We start from the raw sequence: 25,533 nt of genomic DNA, 5'->3' as shown, positions 1-25,533 counted from the left end.
GCATTCCTGAACCATAGGGCTTTACTTTCCCCTAAGGAAAGTTGACCCCCTCTCTGTGCACACATATTATTTTCTAATAACTGATTATTAGAATGGCAGGAAATTGTCAGCAAATTTATAAGGAGTGGGAAAAGTCCCAGAGTTAAATACCAGTGCACCCAAATAATATAATGTACTAGTGGTGTTTTATAATAATAAAATAAAACAATATTTTTTTTAAAAAAAGATGGTGTGATGGCAACCATGTCCCCCCTCACAGGTAGATAGAGTTTATTGGCTAGGTGAGTGGGAACTAGGTGAGTGGGGCTAGGTGAGTGGAAACAGCCTTGACTCAGGTTGGGAAACCCAGGTATTGGTAATTGATGAGCAGTCAAGGATCCCAGGATCTGGACTACTCTAGTGAAAAGGCATGAGAAGGGCACCCAAGTAGACAAATGACTTGCTGGTTCACCCACCAAATCATCTAAGCAGATGACAACCTTCCTTCTGTATCTGAAACCGCTGCAAACTGTTGCTAGCTGCTGTTCCTTCAGGGCTTCTTGAAATATGCACAATGAGCATACTTTATTTTGAATTGTGTATGAATTGATAATAATAGAATTAGTGTGGACATGCCTTGTAGGGAGGCAAACAAATGTTATCCTTGGCTTGTTGTGTTTAGAAGAACTTGAAAGATGCATGGTTTTGTGTCAGTTTACTATGAGTATGTGGATTTTGGAAATATTACAAGCTAGAGTATAATTCAGCCGTTCTCAACAAATGTTGTAACTGATTTATTACTTCCTTTGTTAAACTATTTAACCTTCATACGATGGATATATTATCACAAGGACTGAAAAGTTACCTTCATCTCTCAATATGGTAACTATTTGGCAATATATGTTTAGTGCATTTTTGTGGTCTGTGTTATACAATTGAGTCAAAATGGAGAGAGCACATATTTGTCTGGGCTTCTGGTAGAAATTTATGCACACTCTACAGTTTTCTTTCTTAAAATGTCATTTCCATTCACACTGTCACATGCAGATATGACCTATTGTGGCACATTCTGTGTTAATTACATTTGGCAAGTATCTGAATTATGTATATTTTTTAGTGCTTGTTTTCTTGTAATTCACAGCAACTTGGAGGGAGAGGTAGAAATCTTTCAGAACTTTGTGTTCTTGCAGGGAGATTTGGAGTTAAGATGAATATGGGCCAAGCTGCTGACAGAAAATCTTGTTTAATTTTCTGTGGTATTTCCTGGGGCTTATTTTCCAGTCACCAGTGTATAGCATTAGACAATTTTAATGAAATACATATATTATTAAAATTGAACACTTACCATCATTTCTCTTTTATAACAGAGATTTCTGTAGTATGTGATTGGACATGGAGAATCTTGTATGTATCAATCTTGTTTTTTCAAAGCTGCCAGTACTCAGTTATGAAAGGAAAAAGAAAGTATAATCTATCTCAGTTTTGTAAACATTTGTGTTATGAGCACCCTGCAGCTGATTGTGTCTACAGTTTTTTAGACACTGTTTGCTTGTCTGGGTAATGTTCCATTTGCACTTCTTTATTTAGCGGCCAGACAGAAGATGTTGACTACTGAGACATTGTAAATAAATCAAATTCATTTGTGCAGCAAGGTTTGGTCTGGATGAGCAAACCATTCTGCTTTTCCTAGTAACTTGTATAAGAGTCTTGGATTTTTTTTTGCTCTAGATTCATTTGGCTCTTGAATAGCTGCTGGTTATGACAGACACAGTTTTAACATTACAGACTGATTCATCTTTCCAAGAAGGCACAGATTTCTACAGGATTTTCAAAAATATATATGTAGAACCAAAGTTTGACCATTAATCATTTCTGTAGATAACAGTTTCTGTAGTAAAGCTACCTTTACCAAATTATCTATTCATCTACCTGAATCTTTCCTGGCCCCCCTTATAGACACCAACATTGAAATTGGGACTTGTTGCAAATGAAATATATACTTAACAAAATAAATAGAAAAGGATGCCTACACAGATGCCTTCACACACACACACACACACACACACACACACACGCAATATTCACCAAATAATGCAGGGGACCAGCCTGAATGCAAGTTCAGAAGATGTGGAGAAATTGGAAAGTAGGATTAACTAGGCAATTGTGTGTTGTTATGTTGACCAACTAACACACAAAACCAGGCTTAGGTAGTACAGGGGCTGTTTGCTAATCACTGGAGAGATTTTTAGAATCCCTTGGGGGGAAATAGGCATAGGTCAAGCATGGAAATTCTAGGATATGAGTTACAGATGTCACATTTTAATTTTGATAGCACAAATAGTGTGACATGATAGCAATACTACTGAACAAGACTTGTTTTTAGATCAAACTGATAAAAAACATTACATTCTGAAGTTTATTGGTCAATATCTTATGAATGCATCTGACTATGCTTAGGCCTATGGAATGTTCCTTGATCAGTCAGTTTCTCAAGAAGATTTTTTATATTTACCTGGGTACTTGGTTGCTAATTTACAAATAAATACTGCTATAATCCCAGAAATCCTTGTGGAAAGTAGTTTCCTATCTCCTGCATAAAAACAATTAGCAAGCAGCCTCCATCTTCTGTTCAAAAGAAACACACTATTTAATACTGTTCCATGTTTCATATAACAATGGAATGAGCAGCCATGGAAGAAGCTGGACATTTAACAGAAGACGCTCGCCATTTTTTATTCACATTATTTTAAAAAATGGGAAGAGTTAATAATGGGTGCATAGATTCCTCTGTGATGCATCTTAGGTTATAGGTGTGACAAGTCTTATCTGAACAAGAACCTCTGAACTTTGGCATCATGGCTACAGCTTGCCAGAAAAAAAGAGCTACTGCTTTGTTCACGTGAGAGGTCTCAGCATCCCAACAAGAAGTTGCAGGAACAAACAAACAAACAAACAGTAGTTCCTCAGTGTGGGCAAGTCATTGCTCAGGCCCAGAAAGTTCCTTCAGACTGCTTGTCCCCACTTACAGGCTTCATTGCTTGAATGCTAGCTTTATTCAGGCAGACAGCCTTCCCGACTGTGTTCAAAGTGATATAGCCACCCTTCCCCAACTCACCTAAAACAGTGGTTCAGACATTTCTTGGTTCTTTACATGTGGAGTGGCAGTGCCAGAGATTAGTGTGACTGTGCGTTTGGGATTTCTCTGAAAGTTTCTCCTCAATAAGTATTTTAAATATCAAGGCCCTCTAATCACTTTGTTTTTTTCTTTTTCTGTCTCTTCTTCCTGCCTCAGCCTGGAATGAGGATCTGCTTTGCGTTTTCTGTGTTCTGCACTTAGCAAATGCATTTTAGTTGAGCCCCTGGGGATCGAAATATTGTTTTACCTGCTATTAAAATGTTACCAAACCTCATATATAGTTCCCATTCTCCAGCAGGAAGCGAGATTTTATACCGGCATGTCTCTTTACTTTCCTCTCAACACTTTCAAGTTAAGAGCTTGACTCCAGTCAGAATCTGAAGAAAGGGCTGGAGGAAAATTACTTGTTTACATTTGGTTTCAGGCTAAAGATGGTTAGAAGAGAAGAGGCAGAACCCTACTTCTTTTCCAACAACCAGCAATTGTTGCTACCTTGGACCTCATAATGGCACATCAGCATTTCTTGAATGTGGGCAGTGTTTGTTGTTTCTGATAGTGACACTGATTCAGTCTAGAGGTTCTTATGACCCTGTCAATTTTTTGAAATAAATGTCATTCCTGGGTGTTGCTGGCTGAGGATTATTTATTTCTTGGTCAGTGTTTATAAAACCAAAGTCTGCTTCCAAGTTTTGATTCCTAAAATGTTCTAAAGCATCTTGGCAGTACATCTGCAAATCAATATACTTTTCACTGCAGCTATAATAGCAAGTGAATTTACTGTTGAGAGGAAGACTTTTATTTTCTCACATTCAAACGATTATGTTATAAGTGCTGAGGAAATATGATATACTTACAATAAAAATAGTAGCTCAACAGAAGAATGGTAAGCTATGCATGTCAGATGGAAAGTATGCTTATGTTTACTGTGTAGACTGTCCAGAAAAGTGCCAAAATATTCAGAGCTCTCTTCAAAAATGAGTCTTCCCCAGCCAGGTTATAAATTCTGAGAATTTTAGTTCTAAGATATCTGCAGGGCAGCAGGTTGGGGAAGCTTAGATGAGCACCATTGTTTCACCAGTCATCCTAGAAATAGAGCTGTGCAAATCCGTAGAAAGATATGTTTTGGAACATACAAGGTGTGCACAATGCATCTTTTTTCTAAGCTGAGGTGACGGCTTGAGAAGTTGATTCTAGCTGTTTCCTCGTGATTGTGCAGGCATACCACTTCGCTTCATTTTCCTTTATTTTGGAAAATATTAACTAGGGCTAGTGCTCTTGCTTTCTGAGTTGAATCCAGACAGGTTTGGCCAAATGTTTCGCCCAGTATTGCTTGTTTATTGTTATTGGATATTAGTAATCTAGCTATGAAAGATTGAAAAAAGGAGAAGAGGACAGCAGAGGATGAGATGCTTAGATAGCATCACTGAAGCAATGAGCATGAAACTGAGCAAACTCAGGGAGGCAGTGAAGGACAGGAAGGCCTGGCGCAATATGGTTCATGGGGTCACGAAGAGTCGGACACGACTTAACGACTAAACAACAACAAAATCTAGCTATGATGTCATGTAATTTTTAAAAATTTAATATAATTTAATTTATTTCATTTAGGCACCACTTGACTCCAACTGACTCTGGGCAGTGTACAATAAAACCAACAACAAAAAACCAGAAAGCAGTAATTATAAAAGAGTAAAAGAATAAATAACAAAAATCAATGGCATATCTGATTAACCACACCCACACACAATCTAGCAGGGGCCGAGCTAGCCCAATACAAGGCTTAAGAACAGCCAGGTCTTTAAGGCTTTCTGAAATGCCAGTAAGGTGGGATTGGCACATATATCAGGGGGAATCTCATTCCACATGGCAGGGCTATGACAGAGAAGGCAGACTTCTGGGGATCCAATAAATGACATTGTTTAATTGAAAGGACCCAGAGTGTGCCATCTCTGTTGGATCGAACCAACTGGGGTGTAATGGTATGTGGGAATGACCTTGGGAGACAGGACGAAGAGCCACAGCCAGGGGAGCAGTTGGATAAGAGGCAGCTTAGCCCTCAGAAGCAATGTGGGTGTGGCAAATGGTTCAGAAGGAACCCTCTCTAGTTTCTTGGGCTGTAAAGGTGATGGGGGAGAAATATACTTTCAGACTTGCAAGTTTCTGTTAATGTAACCTTATACTAAAGTAGAATTAGTTCATCTGGGTGTGCTTCCTGTTGGACTAGCTCTCAAGGCTTACATAGGCTGATACTATGGGAGATAAGCTGTCCCTCAAGTAACCAGGCCCTATGCCGTGTAGGGCTTTATTGGTCATAGCTAGCTGCTTGAATTGCACCTAGAAGCATAGAGGTAACCAGTGCAGCTTGCAAAGCAGAGGTATACATATACATATACATATATACACACACACACACACACACATATACAGTGGTACCTCTAGTTACAAACGCCCCTACTTAAGAATTTTTCGAGATACGACTAGCTCCGGCCCCAAAAATTTACCTTGACTTGCAAACTCGCCTCGACTTACGAACCGGATCTGCGGCCATTTTCCGCCCGTTCCATGTGGTCCGCGGCCATTTTCCGCCCGTGCCACGTGGTCCGTGGCCATTTTTCCGCCCGTTCCACGTGGTCCGCGGCCATTTCCCGCCCGTTCCACGTGGTCCGCGGCCATTTCCCGCCCGTTCCACGTGGTCCGCGGCTGTTTTTCCGCCCCCAACGCGTGATCCGTGGATGCCGGAACGGATTAATGGTAATTACATTGAACCTTATGGGAAAATTTGCCTCGTGTTGCGACCAATTCGAGTTGCAACCAGAGTCATGGAATGGATTAAATTCGTAACTCGAGGTTCCACTGTATAGGCATACCAAGACATGTTTACCTGTCAGGCCTGGCCCAAGGAACTCCAAGAGACAATGCAAAATCAGTTTAGCTATGTTTATTAGCTACAACCTCTAGCAAGAATCTTCCCAGACTGAAACCCCAGGTCCCAAGTCAGCCAGCCACATCAGTGTGAATTCCTCAGGGAGGTGCCAGTCTCATCCTCTTGTAGTTCCCACGCTCCTGCGGCAAGCTAAGAAAATGCTTATCTCCCTGAGCCTGGCCTTCATAATTCCATTCCATCACATTATCATGGCCCATGCCACTGAATTCTGGACCTTTTTGTTTCAGAAAGTTGAAGCTTTCGATTGGCCTTCAAGGGCAGCCCCATATAGAGCGTATTGCAATAGGCAAGCTGTGAGGTGACTATAACATAGTGACTATTATTGTAATACATAGTTTTATTTTAAAATTTTGGTTAGTTATTTATGCTTCTTTTTTTTTTTAAAAAAAGTTTAAAATCAAACTGGCAACTAAATATTCTTAATAGTATTTTTACTAATATTGTTTTTGATAATTGGGCTTTGAATTGGGCTTTTAGGGAAATGTTTGAGTTCTCAGGTGATTATATGTATATATTCTAAGATTTTATCTCCAAAGGTAAATGTTGAAAGCACAATGTCATATTCAACTTCCTGTTTTATAATACTTTTATAAAATGAGAATGAGATCTGATAAAATGATAATTACATCTTAGAGCTGAGGGTCTTGATTTTTTACTTTTTCCTATTAAGTGCAATTTTGTTATTGTGCAGCTGCCCCATTTTACTAGATATGGCTTTTGAAATGTAAATCATATCAAGTTCCAAAATGCATACTGACATCATTCAACACTGCCTTTGCATTTCAAAGGCATATACAGTCATACTTACATCTCAACAAAATTTTAACAATCCCCTTTCATGTGTATAATCAGTTCCTACTAAATGGGGCTGTGTGTGTGTGTGGTTGTCTGCGCATGCAAGTGCTTTTAGTCCCTGAATGTTGTAGATCTTGCCATGAATCATCTTAAAACATCTTTCTTTTCAATTTCTTAGCCTGCACAAGGGGACGGTGAAGCTCAGAGTGGTCCCAGAAAAGAAGTGAAGAGTACCTCTGGCTGACTCTAAGCAAAATGAGCAAACAAGCAAGCAATAGAACCCTATGATGTTCTCCAAGCAGAGGCTTAGAACTAAATTTTGAACTTTTTTTTTTATGCATGGAATGGCTGCTATCTTCTTCATGAATACAATGGCCATAATTCTTTGTCAGGACGGTTGAGGCACTTGATCTGGACTTGCCATTTGAGTTTGAGACACATCCTATTTTCCCTAGGTCTTAAAGGACCTGAGAACAGGTGGGAATTGAGGGATGTCAAATGCTGGATTGTGGTAAAAAAATGGACATTCACAAGTGAAGATGGAAGTAACTTGATCCCTTCAACCGTATAAATTGCCTCTGGAAAGGAAAGGTTAAGACTGGAGTCACACGCTTTAGTGGGAGAGCAGTATGCAGGAAGCTGGTTTTCAGGCCACAAATGCTTTCACAGGTAAGGATTTTGTTGTACTGAAATATAATCTTCTGATGCATTTTTGCATCAGATGTAAGAAGTTGAGATATGCAAATCAAAGCCTTGTTCTCTTATTTAAAGTTTATTATAGTTGTATATCACCATCTACTTTTATTGACATGCTTCTGATGAGCAGAATTAGATTAATATCCAACTGGAGAAGTATTAAATATTTCAGTTAGTTTTCACTCAGTGCTAGGCATGAAACATAATAGAGGATAGGAAGTTGTATATGGATTTCCAAAATATTACTTGGTGAATTTTCTTTTCAAATATCAAATGCTAGATGACTTTGTATAGTTGCAAGCAGATTTTGGCTTAAAAGGTATAATTGATATCTTTTATATTACTCTTGTTAAATTCAATATGACTGCTGTTGAATAACTGGAATAGTGCAATATATGCCTTATCAAGGAACTTTTCAAACTTTGTCAGTTAAAGCTCTTAACCTTTGTTTTTTGGATTTGGTCAGAAAAGCCTGGGAAACCATGAGCAACAGTAAGTGGTGACTCTTTAGACTCCAACAGAGGTTATTTAGAAAAACATAGTGGTTATACAATGTAACTTGTAGGGTCAGACAAAAATTCTTCATATGTGGGTGAACTTGGCAATTTAAATCAGCAAGAGAGGTCGGATGTGGTTTGTTTCTCTGTTTTTTTGGTTCAAGGTTTTTGGGAACCCTACAATAAAAGGAAATAAATATCTTTCAGTGTTACATTCATTTTTTCACAGCTTGATTTAGTGAAATTCTAGTCGATACCATAATAGTCTACCAAAGGAAATTTAGACACATTGCTTTAACAAACTAAGAATTAATAGAAGTTGGTTCTAAAATTCAACTGTATTGTTGAAAGGAAAATCATGACCAACACATACCTGAACAACCTCCATGAGATGAGGTATTATCAGTATGCGGATGATACTCAGTTGTACATCCCTATCCCAGGTGAACTAAGTGGTTGGAGGCTGTGGGGGTCTGGATGGGGAACAACAGGCTTTGACTGAACCCTCGTAAGACGGAGTGGCTGTGGGTTTGGAGCTCTTCCGCATCTGGTGGTTTACCATCTCTGGTCCTGGTTGGGGTTACAGTGCTCCAAATGGATGTGGCGCGTAATCTGGGGGTCCTCCTGGACTCATGATTCCTGCTCAAGGAGCAGGTGGCAGTTGTGGCTAGGAGGGCCTTTGCTCAACTTCATGTTGTGCATCAGTTGTGCCCTTTCCTGGATCAGGAAGTCCTTCTCTCAGTCACTCATGCCCTGGTCATCTCCAGTATGGACTATTGCAACATGCTTTACATGGGGCTACCCTTTAAAAGTTATTTCAGCCCACCCCACTCAGTCTGGCAGAAGGGGCATGTTGCAGACCCCACCAATCAAGGAATTTTGACTGGTGGGATCTAGGCAGAGGGCCTTTTCTGCTATGGCCCCCGCTCTATGGACCAGTTTTCCTCCCAAGGTGTGGTGTGCTCCCACTCTTATGGCCTTTAGGAAAGGGGTGAAATCCTGGCTATGCCAGAAGGCCTGGGGCCGGATGGGGGCTCACATCAGTGGAAGTGACTTGTGGGGTAATTGATTTTACCACCACCCACCCAGCATGTCTTGAATGTCTTTAGTATTTATGTATAGGGTTTGTTTTTAGTGGATTTTAATGGATTGAGTATTTAATTATTTATGGGATATTTTAATTGTTTATAGGTTTTTGACTTTTAATTGTGAGCCGCCCAGAGTCACTCATTGGGGGAGATGGGCAGCATACAAATTTAATAATAAATAAATAAATAAAAATAAAATCCTGAAGCTGTAGCTAGTGTAGAATGTGGTGGCAGGGGCAGTTAAGGGCGTCTCTAGGGCTGCACATGTAACACCTCTGCTGCGTGAGCTGCATTGGGTGCTGGTTTGCTTCCGGCTCCAATTCAGGGTGTTGGTTATGACCTTTAAAGCCCTTCATGGCCCAGGTTACCTGAGGAACTGCCTTGCCCAGTTACATTGACCCATACCACCTAGTCTGACAGGAAGGGCATGCTACAGACCCCATCAGCTAAAGAATTTTGACTGGCGGGGTCTAGGAGGAGAGCCTTTTTTGCTGTTGCCCCTGCCCTGTGGAGCATCTTGCCCCCTGAGATGAGATTGGCCCCCACTCTTTTGGCCTTCCAGAAGAGTGTTAAGGACCTGGGTCTGCCAATAAACATGGGGATCCAATGGGAGCTTGCAGTACTGGGGGTGGTGGGTGGCCTGAGGACGCTCTCTCCATCTTTTAACTTTGTATATTTTTGTAAGATTTGTATCACTTTTTATCATGTTTTACTTGTAAGCCACCTAGGGAGTCACTTATACAATGAGATGGGCAGTGCAAACATTTGATAAATAAACAAACAAGCAAACAAACACATACCTGAACAACTTATAGCAGAACAAAAAATGTTAAATTGTAAAAGATCACCAGTATCTTTAAGTACATCCATAAAGTATGTTATACTTTTACAAACACTTTTCTCATAATTTGTGTTTACAAATCAAACTGCAGCACTATTGTTATAATTTAATATGATTCAGTTATTTCTAGTGGCAGAAATTTGCTTTTATAAGAGGTGGTAGCTAGGTTGGTTTTGTTACCTTGCAGAATTAACTGAGTGATCTGATCTTCTAAGGGTCCAATTCAGACTATTGGATTACTGTATTAAGTTCCACTGAAGTTGATGAGACATTGATTTCAATAGAGACTAAGGCCAATTAAGTGAATCTGAACCCTAGCAATTAAAAATAAAGAAATGGACATAGTCCAGCTCATCCTAAACTGTCCCACTGAAATTTTGGAAATGTCTTAATGTCTACATCAGGGATTGTTATAAGGAGACATCTCTGCTGCAAATGCCTATATCATAGGATGTTGTCCTCGAGACATTTCCAATCTTTATATGCTTCCTTTAGGGCTGCGATCTATTTTTTGGCCTAGGTATTTAGGAAAAGAAAACCTTCTGATATGTGTACAGAGAGCTGTATAGGTTGATATGTGTATGCCAATAACTTTCAGCAGATCAAAATTATCAGTGGGAGTTGGACATAGCTATGGTTGCACTGTGTCAGATAGAAAGCATATGAAATGTATGTTAAAGAAAATTGCTGAATAGATCAAAATATTTTTCCGATATTCAGAATCTGTAAAGTAATGTATATGGTTAGAGACACTGCTGACTTAAGCAAAATATAAATTCCCCAAAGGCTGATTTCTATTTAACGTGGTACTGTCCTTACTAAAAATAAAACAACCTAGAAGTGAAATGGTAAATGAGATGGAACATGTATGAAGATTAAAAGGTAAAGATGTTCTTGAGTCAAGCTCCTGAAAGAATCAGTTGAGACCACATCCATGAAGTTTTCTTGGCAATGTTATGGAAGTGGTTTGCCTTTGCCTTTTTATCACATCTTGTATTGACTTCTCAGTCTGGCCAACAGTCCTAGAGTTTTTAAGCAGTCTTGCTTTCCAAGTTCTAAAGAAAACTGATCCTGCTTAGCTTCCAATAGTCAAGTCAGCTAGGTTATGCCACATTGAGAAGCAATATAATCTAATTTGCTTTTATATGCTTCCCCAATATAGTTTTATATTAAGGATGATTCTTAAGCTTTGTAAATTATGATGAAGTCTCTTGGCTACATAATAAAATTGTGGTAATTTTAATACAAGTAAAAAAGATTGCAGCCTTTTTAATAATGTTACACATTAAATTATTTCTGCTGTAGATTACATAATATTTTCTGTAACATAAGGTTATGTAATATTTTATGCTAATAGTTGTTACTAGATACTGAACTTTACTTCATATGCATGGGAGAAATTTTCAAAATAAAGAAAATAGAAATACAAATATTAATTAACTAGTGAAGCTATGGCTTCAGAAGAGTATTTTAAAAATACATTAGAGTATTTTTATGAACTCTCATGTCGCGTGACTGTGAACACTGCTACAATAGTGTGGTGTCCTTCTCTTAGGGCCACAATATTTCTAATGTTTTGTTTAGGCTAACAGAAAGAATAATGAAATAATTGCTCACCCTGATCTAAGTAGCTTGCTGAGGGAGGTAGCACAATACTCACCAGGTAGTTTGGATCATAACTCTCACCAGCTCCATCCAACATGACTAATGATCAGAGATAACAGGTGCTATAAATAAAAAAGGTCTACAGAGTACTACGTTGCAGTTTTGCAAGGTTTAATTTTCAAAAAAGATTAATAAGGGATTAATCCCTGAGAATGTTTAATTTAATTATAATAGAACATTAACAGTTTTACATATAAGATTATATATAAAGTGTATTTACTATCATGAATACTACATAATTAATCCAGAATCAGGTTTCCTTATGCAGCCCACCATGAAAAATGACAAAGGAAGAATATAATATGAATAATTTCTCCCACTGTTGTTTCTCAGCATACTGTCTGATTCTGGTGGAACATTCATGATTTATTTATTTATTTATTAAATTTGTATGCTGCCCACCTCCTCCAACGAGTGATTAGAAAACACATCCTGTGTTCTTGATATCTTGTTAAGCCTTGTTCAAGCATCCCTTTCATTAATTAACAGAGGTGGCTAAACTTTAGGATTTTTAGCAGTTCATGCTTAATTTGCATAGGGTTAAGAATGTTGTGATATTTGATAGGAGGCCAGTATTCTTTCCCAAAAGAAATTCCATTGCTCACCAGTTGTGACAAATACAAGTTGTGCATATGAATGCAACTGTATCTCAGTGGTAATTCATGCTTTGTATGTCAAGGATCCCAAGTTTAATCTTTAACATCTCCTGGTTAGTCTAGAAAAGTTTCCTTCCTGAGAGTGGGAAAGCTACTGTTTGTCAGTATTGACAATACTGAGCTAGGCAGACTGACGGTATGACTCAATACATTGGAACATCCTGTGTTCCTTTCACAACTTTGTATAAGTGCAAATCCAGCTGGCAATGCTTTAAAGCATCCAAAGATACTGTTGAGGGGACTATAATTATGAGGAGGCAGTGACAGAGTGAATAAAATGGCGATAGGTTGCTAGAAAATTTCCAAATGTTTATGAGTTAACAGTGTAATTGTTTCAAACTGTCTGCTTTTGGTATCTTTTATAAACTCATTCAGTTTCTGTTCCTGTCAGATGCAAAATGACAGTTCAAGGGCCAGCTCTTCTGCTGATCACTGAACAAAATGTTGTGAAAGTTCCCTTTTGCTTACAACTTTCTATACCACCCAATCCTAGGCTTTGGATGACTTACAAAAATACAGTCAGATAATACAATAATACTCTAGAAGCCCTGTCTGAAAACTCTGATACAGAGGATGCTTGCTTCAATTCCAGAAGCTGTTTGTTCCATAATGTTGGCCCAGCCTATATAACTGATAGAGATAAAAGAATTGCCAATGATGAATTCGGGCAACTTTAAATTTCTCAGAATAATTTTTCCAGAGCAGTTTTTCCCAAGCCGCTGCTTTCCAGATGTGTCTGTTGGCTAATGAGACTTGTTAGTCCTAAACAAATTGGAGACAATTGTTCTGGAACTTCAGAAGGCTTAGCATATTATGTTCAGATGTTAAAAGTCCTTAAACTATTATTTAAAAGCACACATGCATGCTTTTAAATAATATTGCTGGAATGTGTGGTCCCAAAGACACAAATCTCTGATCTAAACCTTCTGAGATAAATCATGAAAAAGCAATGATAGAAATTGTATCATATTTTGTGAGGAATGTTTATGTTTAGAGAGTTTTTTCTACCACAAAAGAAAAAAAAATTGCTCATAAGAAATACATGAGTATGCTGATGTTTTTTTAGAATGGACCACAGTTTTCTGTGGTCTACTCTGATTGTCAAATTAATTTCATTAGAGATTGTAAAATCATAATGATATGCCATTATGTTGACACTGATGTTCTCAGAAAGGTTTATATGCAAATTTAATAGAATTGTTAAAATGTAGTATCATGATGTGCAAATCTAGCCATTGTGGCCTATGTTATGGTTTATGCTTTAATGTAATATATGAATGAAACCAATGTTGGTTTACCAAACTAACTGTAGTACAATAAAATGTGACCTTCCACAGTGTATGAACCCAGAAAAAAATAGGCCTTCCCAGAGAAAGAATTGAGATTCAGGTTTATTGGAGATTAAGCCACATTGAGCTTGGTAAAATGTATTTCTGAGTAACCATTTATGAGATCAGACTGAAAGTGACTGTAAAAGTACCCCTTTCTTGGCAGAGAGATGGACATCTTTAAATTAACTCTATTATACTATAAAGCAGGTAATACTTTTTTTAAAATAAAAGAAAATGGTAAGAATAATTGGCTGTGTCTGGATTTATGTGAACAGATGGTATACAGGAAAGAACAGAAAAACTCCAGGGAAGTGTGAGCTGTCCACTGAGCCTTTTCTCTGGTTCTGACTCTTTCCCAATGCTGCATTGTCTAATTCTGCAGTATTATGACTATTTTAAAAACTAAGAGATGGCCAGTTTTCTGACTGCTTTGACATTTGTTTTCTCACTCAAGTTCCTCCCATATGATTTAAGGGGCACTCATATGGGGAGTTTGCTAGCATAAATGCAGAACTCAGTATTTTTTTTCCTTTACAAAGATGAGCACAGTTAAAAAGAATTCATCTTTGCAATAAACATCTGTGCACAGCCAGTGCTTCTGAGACCGACCTTGGTAAAACTGCTTAGTACACAGTCAGTGGAACATGGATATGCTGTACGTTGGCTATGAGAGTGGGACATGGAACTTTATAAACAGGGCAGATAGTGACTCAGAAAAGCATGAAATATTTCTTTAGGATATGAGCGATTCAGAAATTGTATGTTTATCCTGGAGGCTTAGACTATACAAACCCGTAATTTATATTGGCGGAAGATGAATATGCAGCCTGGATGTGTATTCAATCAGTGCCGGAGTTAAATGGAAAAACTTGAAATTGCAAATGACGCACTGTTTCCCCCCTCCTGCATCTTATTATATTTGAGTTGTTTATCTTGAAAGAAATGTTCTGTATATTTTGTTACAAATATTGTTTCAGTTGTTCCAGGCAAGACATTGGACAGACATGGGACCTGCCAGTAAAATGAAAAAAAAAGTTCAGTACAATCTCCACTGCAGCTTATTTTAAAGAATCAATTCTGTCCAGGAAGAAATGAATATTTTCCTTGTTGAAGAAAAACCATTTTTCTTCAACCTTTGCCAGAATAATATTGTGCTGAAAAAGTCCATTTCATTTCATACATTAGTGGAGAGAAGATATGGCTGATTGTAGCAAATATGGTTGTAAAAGCTAGAATGCATATTGAATTATATGTGATGTGTTTTACTTATTTATTTATAATGTGTGTATATAATTAATATTATATTGTTTTTCAGAAAATTTGTTCGCAAGGTGATAGGGTTAAAAAGAGAATCCTTTTGGTGTATCATGTGACCTTCCTTTGGTTATTGGCTAGCTTTTGTGGTGACAGTGAAGAAGCAGATGTTTATACAGATAGAATGCTCAAACAATCACTGTTTGTCCTATTTTAAATGTTATGCATAGGTAAATAGAGATAGGTTAAAATTGGGGTGACAGCTGGCGATTATTAGTAATTTTACAAAAGGTTGAGCCTTGTGCCTTCGCATAGAAAACATGGAACATGTTTCCAGCATATCTAACATTCTGACACAAGAATGTCTGAATATACAAAATTCATGTTTACAATTGAAATGGAACAACAGTGAATTTGTACAATAATGATAGTCAGGAGCCACATTGTTTGAGTTGGACAGCCATGTAAGTATTCTAATTAAATAAATAATTCAGGTCAATAAGGAATTTTAGCCTGTTCAAATAAATTAGTAGTCTTTAAAGTTTTGTTTTATTTGGTTTCTAGCTTGTTTCTCATGCCCAAGTTACTTAGAAAGATTTGGTGGATTGACAAATTTATGTGAGACAAGTTATCTCTATGTAGCATATTGTAATCTGGATTACTTTGGTAAATTTATACTGATACATATTGTTATATAGTTCCATAAATTGTGAAAGCATAAGTGGTGGTTTTTCATATGGCAGTATATTTGACGATCCTAGGATGGAGTCTATACTTTTTAGGTAAAATGATTTTTAAAACACTTCCTTTTCAGTCTTGTAGTTCTGTGTCTGAATATGAAAAAGCTTCCATTAGATACTACCAAATTTTAATCTGCCATGTACCTACAAGCATCCTCTTGGATATTTTATTCTATCCTACACTTATTTTCTATGCCAAATTTATTAAAGTGACCATGCTGCCATTACATATCATTGAACCTTAGAACCTATGAAATTGGTTTGATCACCCAAGAATCATACTTAGAAACTGAATATTTAGAATTAAATTAACCAAGTTCCAACTTTCAAAAGAAGACTTATAATTTGTATGCAAATAATTATTGCTGTACTGTAACATACTTCACTCTCCTAACTTTATCTGTGTGTGTGTGACTCAGCTGATAGTGAAGCAGTACAGCAGCAACAGAGATAAATTAAAAAAAAAAAAACCATATTCAAGCATTTAAAACTTAATAACTAAAAATAGTCTGTAGAAGTAAAGGCTGGCAACAACAACAAAAAAAGATTACTATAAAATATTTAACATTGTAGTCGAATGTGTTTGGTAATAAGTATGTAATAGTTAAATGAAATGGCATTTTCTACTTGAAAATCTTTTAACTTTGTATATTCAGAATCACACACCTAGTATATACGCTGATATTTGATCATTAGGTCTCATATACTAGAACAAATTTGTTAAGAACAGGGTAGTTTTTTCTGTAATTTATACCTACAGATTTGCTTGAAATCAAAATAGTCTTAACCTCTGTTGCTAAAAACAAAAGACTGAGCATTTGAAATATGAGGAAGTAGCAAGCTTAGTTGTCTAATTTTGTTCCTACATTTTTCTTTGCTTGAAGAACTCCAGAAAAGGTCTAAGGAATTAGATAAAGATCCCAGCATTGTAGGTCAGATCCAAAGGAACAAATTTGCAACATGATGGTGGTGCTGCTGGGCTACTTGCCATAAATGAATGATAGGGTCAGGATATGGGCTAATGTGTCAATGGGAAGAACACTTTATGTACAGGTGATTAACAAAAGCTGTAACTGCAAACTTAATTTACATCTGTATTGCAACATAATACATTGACATGAATCAGGTCTTGTTGTGCAAGCAATATGCTTTTGTATGCATTATTTTTCAACTCTTCTATTTAGTCTAAAATTGTTGGAAGCAATGGCCTTGGGGAGATTGTGGGGGCAGCCCTGGTGAGAAAGGTAGCATGTGTGGCAAATTTTAAACAAGAACACACAATGGCTTTAGTTTCTGATCTAGGTGTAAAATTCTGCAAGTTGTTCAGAACTACACAGTAATACTAAGAAGAGAAACTGCAGATATGTTTTCAGAGACTTCAACAAATCAGCTTATATGAAGTTTTATATTATATCATTATTTCCCCCAAATGTAAATGATTAATTGACTAATTACTTAGAAACCAGGCATTAAATGACTGACAATTCTAGACAATGGAGATAAACAGCTTAGACCAGAGGTGGTGATGTAGTGATTACAAAATATGTTGGAAGATTCAGTATTCTTTGAGACATTTATAAAATTCAAAAGCTCCAAAGGTGATTTTGAATGTCACTTTGTAGAGCCTTTAGGTTTAGTCCCATTTGACACTCAGATAAATGCAATTATGAATCAGCGTATGTGACATAAAAATCTTGATGCATTTTGGATGTCTGGTTTATAACCATGTCTTTATACAAATTGTATGATAGTTAAATTGTTCCAGTGCTACACATTTCAACTGCAGTTTTTGGATCTGTCCTATGACAGATGCTAAGAGAATAAGGGTGTGGTGTTTGTCTATTATAGATAGTTTTAAAAAGATAGGAAGGAGAATAAGATAAAATGAAGCAGAGAGTACATTCAGAGTAAGGAGGAGAAGAGTGAACAAGAAAATAGGAAAATATATTCTTAGGTGATGACATTTTCACAGTATTTTTTGGAGTTGCTTGGAAACTAGAAATCATTAGGTTATGAATTGTGTGATACTTATGGATTTCATTATATTATACTTCTTGAGAAAAAAAATTGTACAATCCCTCTTGATATAGTAAGATAGAAGTATCTGCCCTGAGTTGGTTAAAACTCAGTTTAGGCTGCTTATTACTTTTCTGTAAAGATTGCAAAGCTGTGGAAACCTGAGAGCAAAGTGGTGCTGATAGTGGCATGAAACTTGTGAAAGGATGCACGACTACTTGAAATGGTTGATAGTAAGCAGCATTAATATTATAGCATAAAGCATTGGCTTAATCTGGGGCCTCAGTGGTTCTTGACTGCCCTTTTTTTGCTCAGGGATGCAGAGATTTTGAGAGATTTCTATTCTAGCTGTGCCACACCTGCTCTTGATCAACAGCTGGAGGTAGCAGAAGTAGTAAAATTCACAAGATTGGAGCCCAGCAACTGACATGAACAGGTGCACAGTTGTATGGGATACCCTGAAATTATTTTGGCTTAAAACAAATATAAGAACACTCAGTATTTGTAATAAAACATTATTCTAATCCAGAGAAATGGACACCTAAAGTAAAAACTAACTTTGTGTGCCAGAACGATTTGGAGTTATTTAAATGCTGAGCATTATGTTGAAAATAATTATAGTATGCTAAATATATGTTTGCATTATAAGCATATTCTTTCTAAGGATGTTGCTTTTCCATTATTTAATTTAGTTAGCAGGCATTTAAAAGTTGAACTTCGATATTATCTGCTGATATGGAAGATACATAAACTGTACCAGCTGTTCATAAAACATTCTTAAATTGTGAAAGGATGATGTCAATCTTGTGCCTATATTTTTATTTATTTATTTACACACACACACACACACACACACACAGATGCAAACTTTGCCCTCTGTATGTCCCCTCTTTAATAAATGCTAGAGAATTATCTGTCCTAAAATGATGATAAAACTTTTTCAGTTCTTGATACAACATGTTCACTTAATTGCAATGTTTTGTTGCCGTAAATGGTATACTGCAGAGATCCTATGGGCAGATTCTGATACAATATTTTTGTAAGCAGAAAGAGTTAATGATCATGGAAAAGGAAGTTGCCTGTGTGCATTCAATGTTTTCTTGAGAGGATCTCCTAAAACAAAAAGGCAGTTTTGACGGCACACTGGGGGCTTCAAGGGATAGAGAAGAAAGAAAAGTTGTTGTGTAAATAACTTTATATTCGCATATATTTTCCTTAAATTTTCATGGGTGTTCCACAGAAGGACTGGTTCTCGCATTTACCAGAACAGACTTTCTAACTCTCATGTTCCTTCACTCTTCAGAAGATACCATTACCATTAATTTCTACCCAAACTATTTTCTATTATATTTTTTCTGAGAATTGACAATTTTATTTGTTTTTCTTCATTGATTTATTTTAACTAGAGTAATTCATAATAAAATCACTCGTTATTGTGTTGCTAAAAAATCTGTTTTATTCTAGTTTCCTATAATTGCCTTATTATATTAAATAGCATTCAGAAACTGAATAAATAAAAAAAAATGATTATCTCTACCTGATCAGTGCTTAATGTTACCAGGTTGACAATTTAAAGATGAAATAAATCAGCTTCATCTTTAAATTTCCCGCTACAGTAGGACAGTAAAGTAGATCAAAAGCAGTATTTGTAGCTAAGAAATGTCTGGGGGAAGAGAAGAATGAAGAATGTATAGATGAATCTATATGTTATTTGTCAATATCATATGATTGTTAGTTTAATTTGTCAAACTTCCACATGTTTGTGACAGGCAACAGTATATCTATTTTTATTTCTAGAACTATGATTCCCTAACTTGCTGTGCATTTGAGGGTTAATGTTTACTGATTTGGTGTGGATTCCTGCCTTTCCTCAAGGCACTCAAGATAATTTATATGGGGATCTACCTTCATTTTATCCCAGCAACAACAGCCCTTTGAGGTAGGTTGAGCTGAGAGAAAGTCACTGGTACAAAGTCATTTGGAGTTTTTCCTGGCTGGAGGTGGACTTGAATTGGATCTTCCAAATCCTAGTCTACCACCTTAACTACTACACCACATAGGCAGTCTTAGCTAGTGTGAACAATTTTTGTGCATCTTAATACAACATACAGTATACATCTTTGTACTTAGCTTGTGTTAATACTGAAGATAGGTATGTGTAGATTCTGTAGGTTATGTACCCATTCTTGCCATTCTGTCTGAAAACAAATCTGCAATAGACTTTTCTGATACTCATAGGAAGAACTCAGTGCTATTACTGGTATCCATATTTAAATATCACATTCACCTGAATCTTTCCACATATGTTGAACTATGCCAGCTGAAAGGGTTAGAAGTTATTAGTATTCACATATCATGCTAGCCTATGATTCATGTTTCAGATGACCATGCAAACTGCTATGAACAGCTATTTCTCAGGCTCTGTTCTGACAGCTGTTTCTCTGCTTTGCAGTAGCTAGCTGGTTGGCTTACAGGCACTTCCAGGTTCCTCTTCCCTTTTGTCTGCTTCTTCTCTCCTGCCACCTCTCCCCATCTTCTTAACCTCCCCAAAGTCCAAAATGATTTTCTTAATTGCACGTCTGCATGCTGCCTGCACATTGTAAAGCACAGTGTTTCTTTATCATAACTGGTATTCCAGAGCTGGAGAAATACAGTGGTACCTAGGGTCATGAACACTTCTGTTCACGACCAATTCGGGTCACGAACAGCACCGTTCGCAAAATTTTGCTTCCGTTCGCGAACTCCGCATCAGGTGACGAACAGGATCCGCGGCCATTTTCCCTGCCGTGACACGTGGTCGTGGCTTCCTGTAGGGAGGGGGACTCTCCCTCCAAACAATAACCGCCTCCCCACCCGCCTTCCTGTCCTCCACGCCTCAAGAAAGGTTAGCGTTCTCTCTCTTTATAGTGTACTGTACTATACTTTGTGTCATATTTTGTGGTTTAAAAAAAAAATACATATCGTTCAGAACGGATTAACTGTATTTACATTGAACCTTATGGGAAAATTTGATTCGGGTCACAACCAATTCGGGTCGTGACCAGAGTCGCGGAACAAATTAAGTTCGTGACCTGTCAGGCCTAGCCCAAGGAACTCCTGGAGACCGTGTAGGTTCAATCAGCAAGGCTTATTAGCTAGCGCTTATTTACAGAATCTTTTCAGACTGACCAGCAGTTCCCAGGCACAACTCTCTACTATCTTCTGGAATGTTTAGGGATGCGCCGGCTTTCTCCGCTTATCTCCAGAGCAGACGAGAGCACCGTTTTCACCCCCCTTCCTCCATTCCAGTCCATCACATGACCCGAGGTACCACTGTACTTTAAGGAAGAAGGAAGGAGATGACAGGGAAATAGAAGGAAGTGGTAGTGCTTATGCTTTGTGCTTCTGCGCCCTATATTAGATTACACAGATGTATCAATTCAACTAACTACAAATCCTATTTAAAGGTCTCTGCCTTAATCACAGCTTCTGTCATGGACCATGTCTGCACAAATGTTAAGTGCAACTAGGATATGCCTTAGGGTATGGACAAACGAGCCCATTCAGCACTACACCAAACCCCAGACATGAATTCTTTCCCTTCTCTCTTTTTCCTATTTCTGAGCAGCCCAGGGGAAGAGTTCAGAAGTTATCAAGTTTGCTTAGCTAGAGCTGTGCTTAACATGAAGTGTCTTAAAATAATGTTGGATAGTGTCAACCAGCCAACTTCACAAACCATAGCTTGAACCCTAATTGTTTTTAATAAAAAAATAGGCAAGTTATAGTCCTGAATGATAGATGGCCCAAGGTTTGATTTACATGGCTCTCTACTATTTTAGAGTGATCTGTCCTTTCCAGCAGTGTGCTAAATGGGAGAAGGAAATTAGAAGAGAAACAAGGGGAAAGGGGGTGTAAAAAATAAAGTCTGCATGGCCCCAGCTATTCTTGGCTCATTCCCCACTAATCACTTGCTTCAGCCCCACCCCTAATTGATTATCATTGAGGAAATGTGGTCCTCAAAACAGAAATATTTATCATGTGTGTTATGAAGAGGCACAGTGCAGGTTCTTGAAGCTGAAAATGCTTAATGTTATACTCCTGATATATTTGGAGGAATGGCGAGTTGGGTAAGATGATACTAAACTATGGTTCAACATGAGTTTTAAATATAGCGACTATTATCCTTGCTGCTTGAAGAATGCTGAGAAATCAAGAAAAGACTATTTTTTCTCATTCACCCCTTCTGTGACAATTTACCACCATTAAGGATTTTGCTTACTGGGGAAGATGCTTTTTTCCAGGATTCAATTTGCAAGCTCAGTAAATCCCATATAGACTTAATGATCATACTCATGTTCTGGACTGGAGAACTGAAGAGAGGCACCTGGATCCTTCACGCTCCACTAGCATCTCTGAAATTTATTACGGTTCTTGGAACCACGCCATTCTCTCGGCTTCCTGTACTTAAGGGTTTAATTGGAATTCTGGGAATATTGGATGGGGCAGGACTCGACTAGTAACAGCAGCAATGCTTAAATATATAGTGGGTTGATTTCTAATGTGAACTGACCCTGAACAAATACTGTTAACGGAGTGTTAGGAACTGAGGGCAGAAAGCTGAGAGAAAGTGGATTTGAACCTATGCCCTTTTGAAGATATAGAGGAAATTGGTAATACAATAAAATGACTGTTCATATATTAATGACAGCTTAAGTTGAACTACTGTAATCCACCGCTCTCTTCTCTCTCCTAAATTCCCTCAAATTTATCTTTGTTCACCAACATGGCCTAGAAAAATAAATAAAAAGCTCTCTTTGAAAGTAAATCCTTTTGCTTGTCAATGTTTTTTATTAGCAATATTCTGAAGGTTTGGAGAAGATGGGTGTAGGATGTTTGAATGCATAAGGATTTGGACATTTTTGACCAGTAAAACATATTTGAAATAAAATTATTTTCTTTTCATGCATGTGTTTACATGGACAGCAATCTTTATTATCTTAGTAAATGGTTGTAAAATGCTAGATAGGAAATGTAGCAAGACTTGAAGGAATTCTGACATTTAAGAAAAAAAGCTTTGTATAGTTGGTTAACATTAAGTTTGAAATTTTATTTTCCTGAGTGTTTTAATTTTTTGTTCATTTAATCTAATTTTGCTTGATCCACATTTGAGTTAAATTTAGATTTAAAAAAAAATAGTTCAAGATAACTTAGCCAGTTCTTTAATTCTAAAATGAAAACCTCCTTTGAAAGCAGACAGTGGTTGCATTCAGACAGTCTTCCAATGCTTACCAGTTTTCTCCTCCACCTGGTTTAATTTTTTACATTATTCTAATGAAGTCATAGTTTGCTCTTACTTTCCAGCTGTCAAGCTACGGTTTGATTATGTCAGCTCTTCATGGTAGGCCATGTCAGAAAATAGCTACTACAAGGATTATAGGAACGCTACTTTATTGTTGTAGATATAACAAGAGAATCTTGGAAGCCTGTCTGAGTTTCCCTTTGCTGTCTCTAATACTGAACAGAATCAAGGTGGAGATATTTTGAGTTTTTCTTTCTAACACTTTCCACTGTCTCCTTTCCCAGGATTAACTTGTTTCTGCTCCCTTAGTGGCTTCTGCATTCCTTCATCAAGTTATCTCCACATTCCTCTACAGGAATTTTTAAAAAATTTACATTGTTCTGGAGGAGAGAAGAAAAGGAGGCACCTGTTTATATATTTTCAAATATATCAGGGAATTGACTGAATTGAGTCATTGTATGATAGGGACATGCAACTTTTTGAATGAGTACCATTTTGAATTGGAAACAATTGTTTTTTACTGCAGTGAACTACTTCACTGCACTACTTTTACTGCAGTGAACTCTACATGGGGCTGATTTTGAAGGAAATAACAACTGGTGCAGAATGCATTGGCGCACACAGCTTTGGGTGCCCCAATTTTTTTTTTAGATTTTTTTTATCCTGCCTTTATTATTTTTATAAATAACTCAAGGTGGTGAACATACCTAATATTCCTTCTTCCTATTTTCACCACAATAACAACCCTGTGAGGTGAGTTGGGCTGAGAGAGAGTGACTGGCCCAAAGTCAACCAGTTGGCTTTCCCATGTTACACCATTGCTGTGTGAGCTGCACTGGCTTCCAGTTTTTCCAGGTACAATTCAAGGTGCTGATTATCACCTTTAAAGACCTGAATGGCCTGGGACTAGGTTATTTGTGGGACCACCTCTCTCTGAGGGTATGTGCCCTCTCCACCAGGTCTGATAGTGTGGACAAGCGCCAAGTCCCTTCCTTAAATGTTGCTAAATAGTGGGACCTAGGGAGTGCACCTTCTCAGTAGCAAACCCTGCCCTTTGTATGCCCTTTCCTCTGAGATCCAGTAGGCCCCTACCCTCCTGGCCTTCTGAAAAGCCATGAAGACTTGGCTTTTCCCACAAGTGTTGGGATAGTGTGTGGCTGGATCCCAGGAAAGTTATCTGTTGGATGTGAGGGGTGTGTGGTTTTGGGGAGATGCTGGGAATGTTTTATATTGGTTTTATATTTTTATTGTTTTATTATTGTTGTGATATGCCCAGGATTATGATATAAGATGGGTGGCTATATAAATAGAAGAGAATGCATGTAGCTCAGGGTTGAACACCACAGCTAGATAAATCTGTTTATATTTAAATACATACATACATACTTTCACAGTGATCAAAACAAGTGTTTTGAATTCAGTACTTTTTCTTGAATTTAAAATATTTTGAATTCAAACATTTTGCACACCCCTACAATATACATCTAATATCTGTTTTGCAACTTCCCATCCTACTCTATGTATTTTCAAATAATGTAGGAAGAAAGCAAATGGGATCTGATGCAGATGGCAGCATATTCAATTTGTAAGCGTTTGGCTAATGAGGAATATAGACTAGGGTTAGTTTCTCTCACAGTAATGTTTCTAGAATGAGTGCTGTGTCTTTGCAACTGATTTTTAAAAAATAAATGCAAGCTGTGTGTGCAAGCTGGACCATGACTATGACATGAATAAGTTCTGATTGAAATTCTCTCTGTGCCCACTTGGCTCTTGCTTTTTACAAAAGGTGGAAATCTCCCAGGGACGCTAATGACATCCTTTTAAGCCACTATGAATATTAAACATGGGGAGAAGTCTTCACTAAACACACACATAAGCCACCCATTATTACTGATAATGTTAATATTGCTATAAGAACACTTAGTTTTCTGGAAATATTGAAAATATTTCACATACTTAAGTAAACTATAAAGCAGTGTTTCTCAACCTTGGCCACTTGAAGATGGGTGGACTTCAACTCCCAGAATTACCCAGCCAGCCATGCTGGCTGGGTAATTCTGGGAGTTGAAGTCCACCCATCTTCAAGTGGCCAAGGTTGAGAAACACTGCTATAAAGAATGCCTATAAAGTAGCCTCATATCCTCATACTGTAGTACCTAGGGGGAGAGAGGATGATCTGTGTGGTTCACGTCAAGGCTTTTCAAACTTTTTCAGGCTGTGGAACCTGTTCTTTAAAAAAGTCCTGGAACCCTTAATAAAGAGGCTATGTTCGAGTGAACTTTTTTTTCTTTTTTTGCTATTAGTATCTCATGGAACTCCATCAAGTTCTTGAGGAACTGTAGTATTCTGTGGAATAGAGTTTGAAAACCCTGGTTTAGGTACCAACAGGAAGTTTATCGTAATTCTCTGGCAGATTGCTATCAAATTTCAGTGCATATATGTCCTTTTTGTAGAGTTCCTCTAGGTTTCCAGATTGGACTTAGATCTAGCCTAAAAAGGCTTATCTTATGTTTGGTATCTTTTTAAACAGAAGATATTAAAACTAAAATGGCACAGGAGATACATGGTAGGAAGATATTAAAAATAAAGTGGTAGGGGATTCATGCACAGTGCTGAG

At 37.5% G+C, this 25,533-nt stretch overlaps 1 protein-coding gene across 3 annotated transcripts in view; it reads left to right on the top strand.

The window, feature by feature from the left end:
- The window catches only part of LDLRAD4 (low density lipoprotein receptor class A domain containing 4), a 322,441-nt gene that overhangs the window by 113,575 nt on the left and 183,333 nt on the right, over nt 1–25,533 (top strand). Inside the window, exon 3 of one of the 3 annotated variants that reach the window (XM_088130965.1) lies at nt 7,033–7,523. The exons of the other annotated variants lie outside the window; for them this stretch is intronic. Within the exon in view, the coding sequence (XP_087987091.1) occupies nt 7,484–7,523 (40 nt within the window). The 5' untranslated portion in view covers nt 7,033–7,483. The remainder of the gene's footprint in view (nt 1–7,032; nt 7,524–25,533) is intronic. 3 annotated transcript variants of the gene reach the window in all.

This window comes from Python bivittatus, unplaced genomic scaffold (assembly GCF_059951505.1).
Source record: "Python bivittatus isolate LINGU-HERP-01145 unplaced genomic scaffold, Pbiv_v1 ctg000840_np1212, whole genome shotgun sequence".
In the NCBI taxonomy this organism is placed as follows: domain Eukaryota; kingdom Metazoa; phylum Chordata; class Lepidosauria; order Squamata; family Pythonidae; genus Python; species Python bivittatus.
This window is presented reverse-complemented; position numbering and strand designations above follow the sequence as displayed.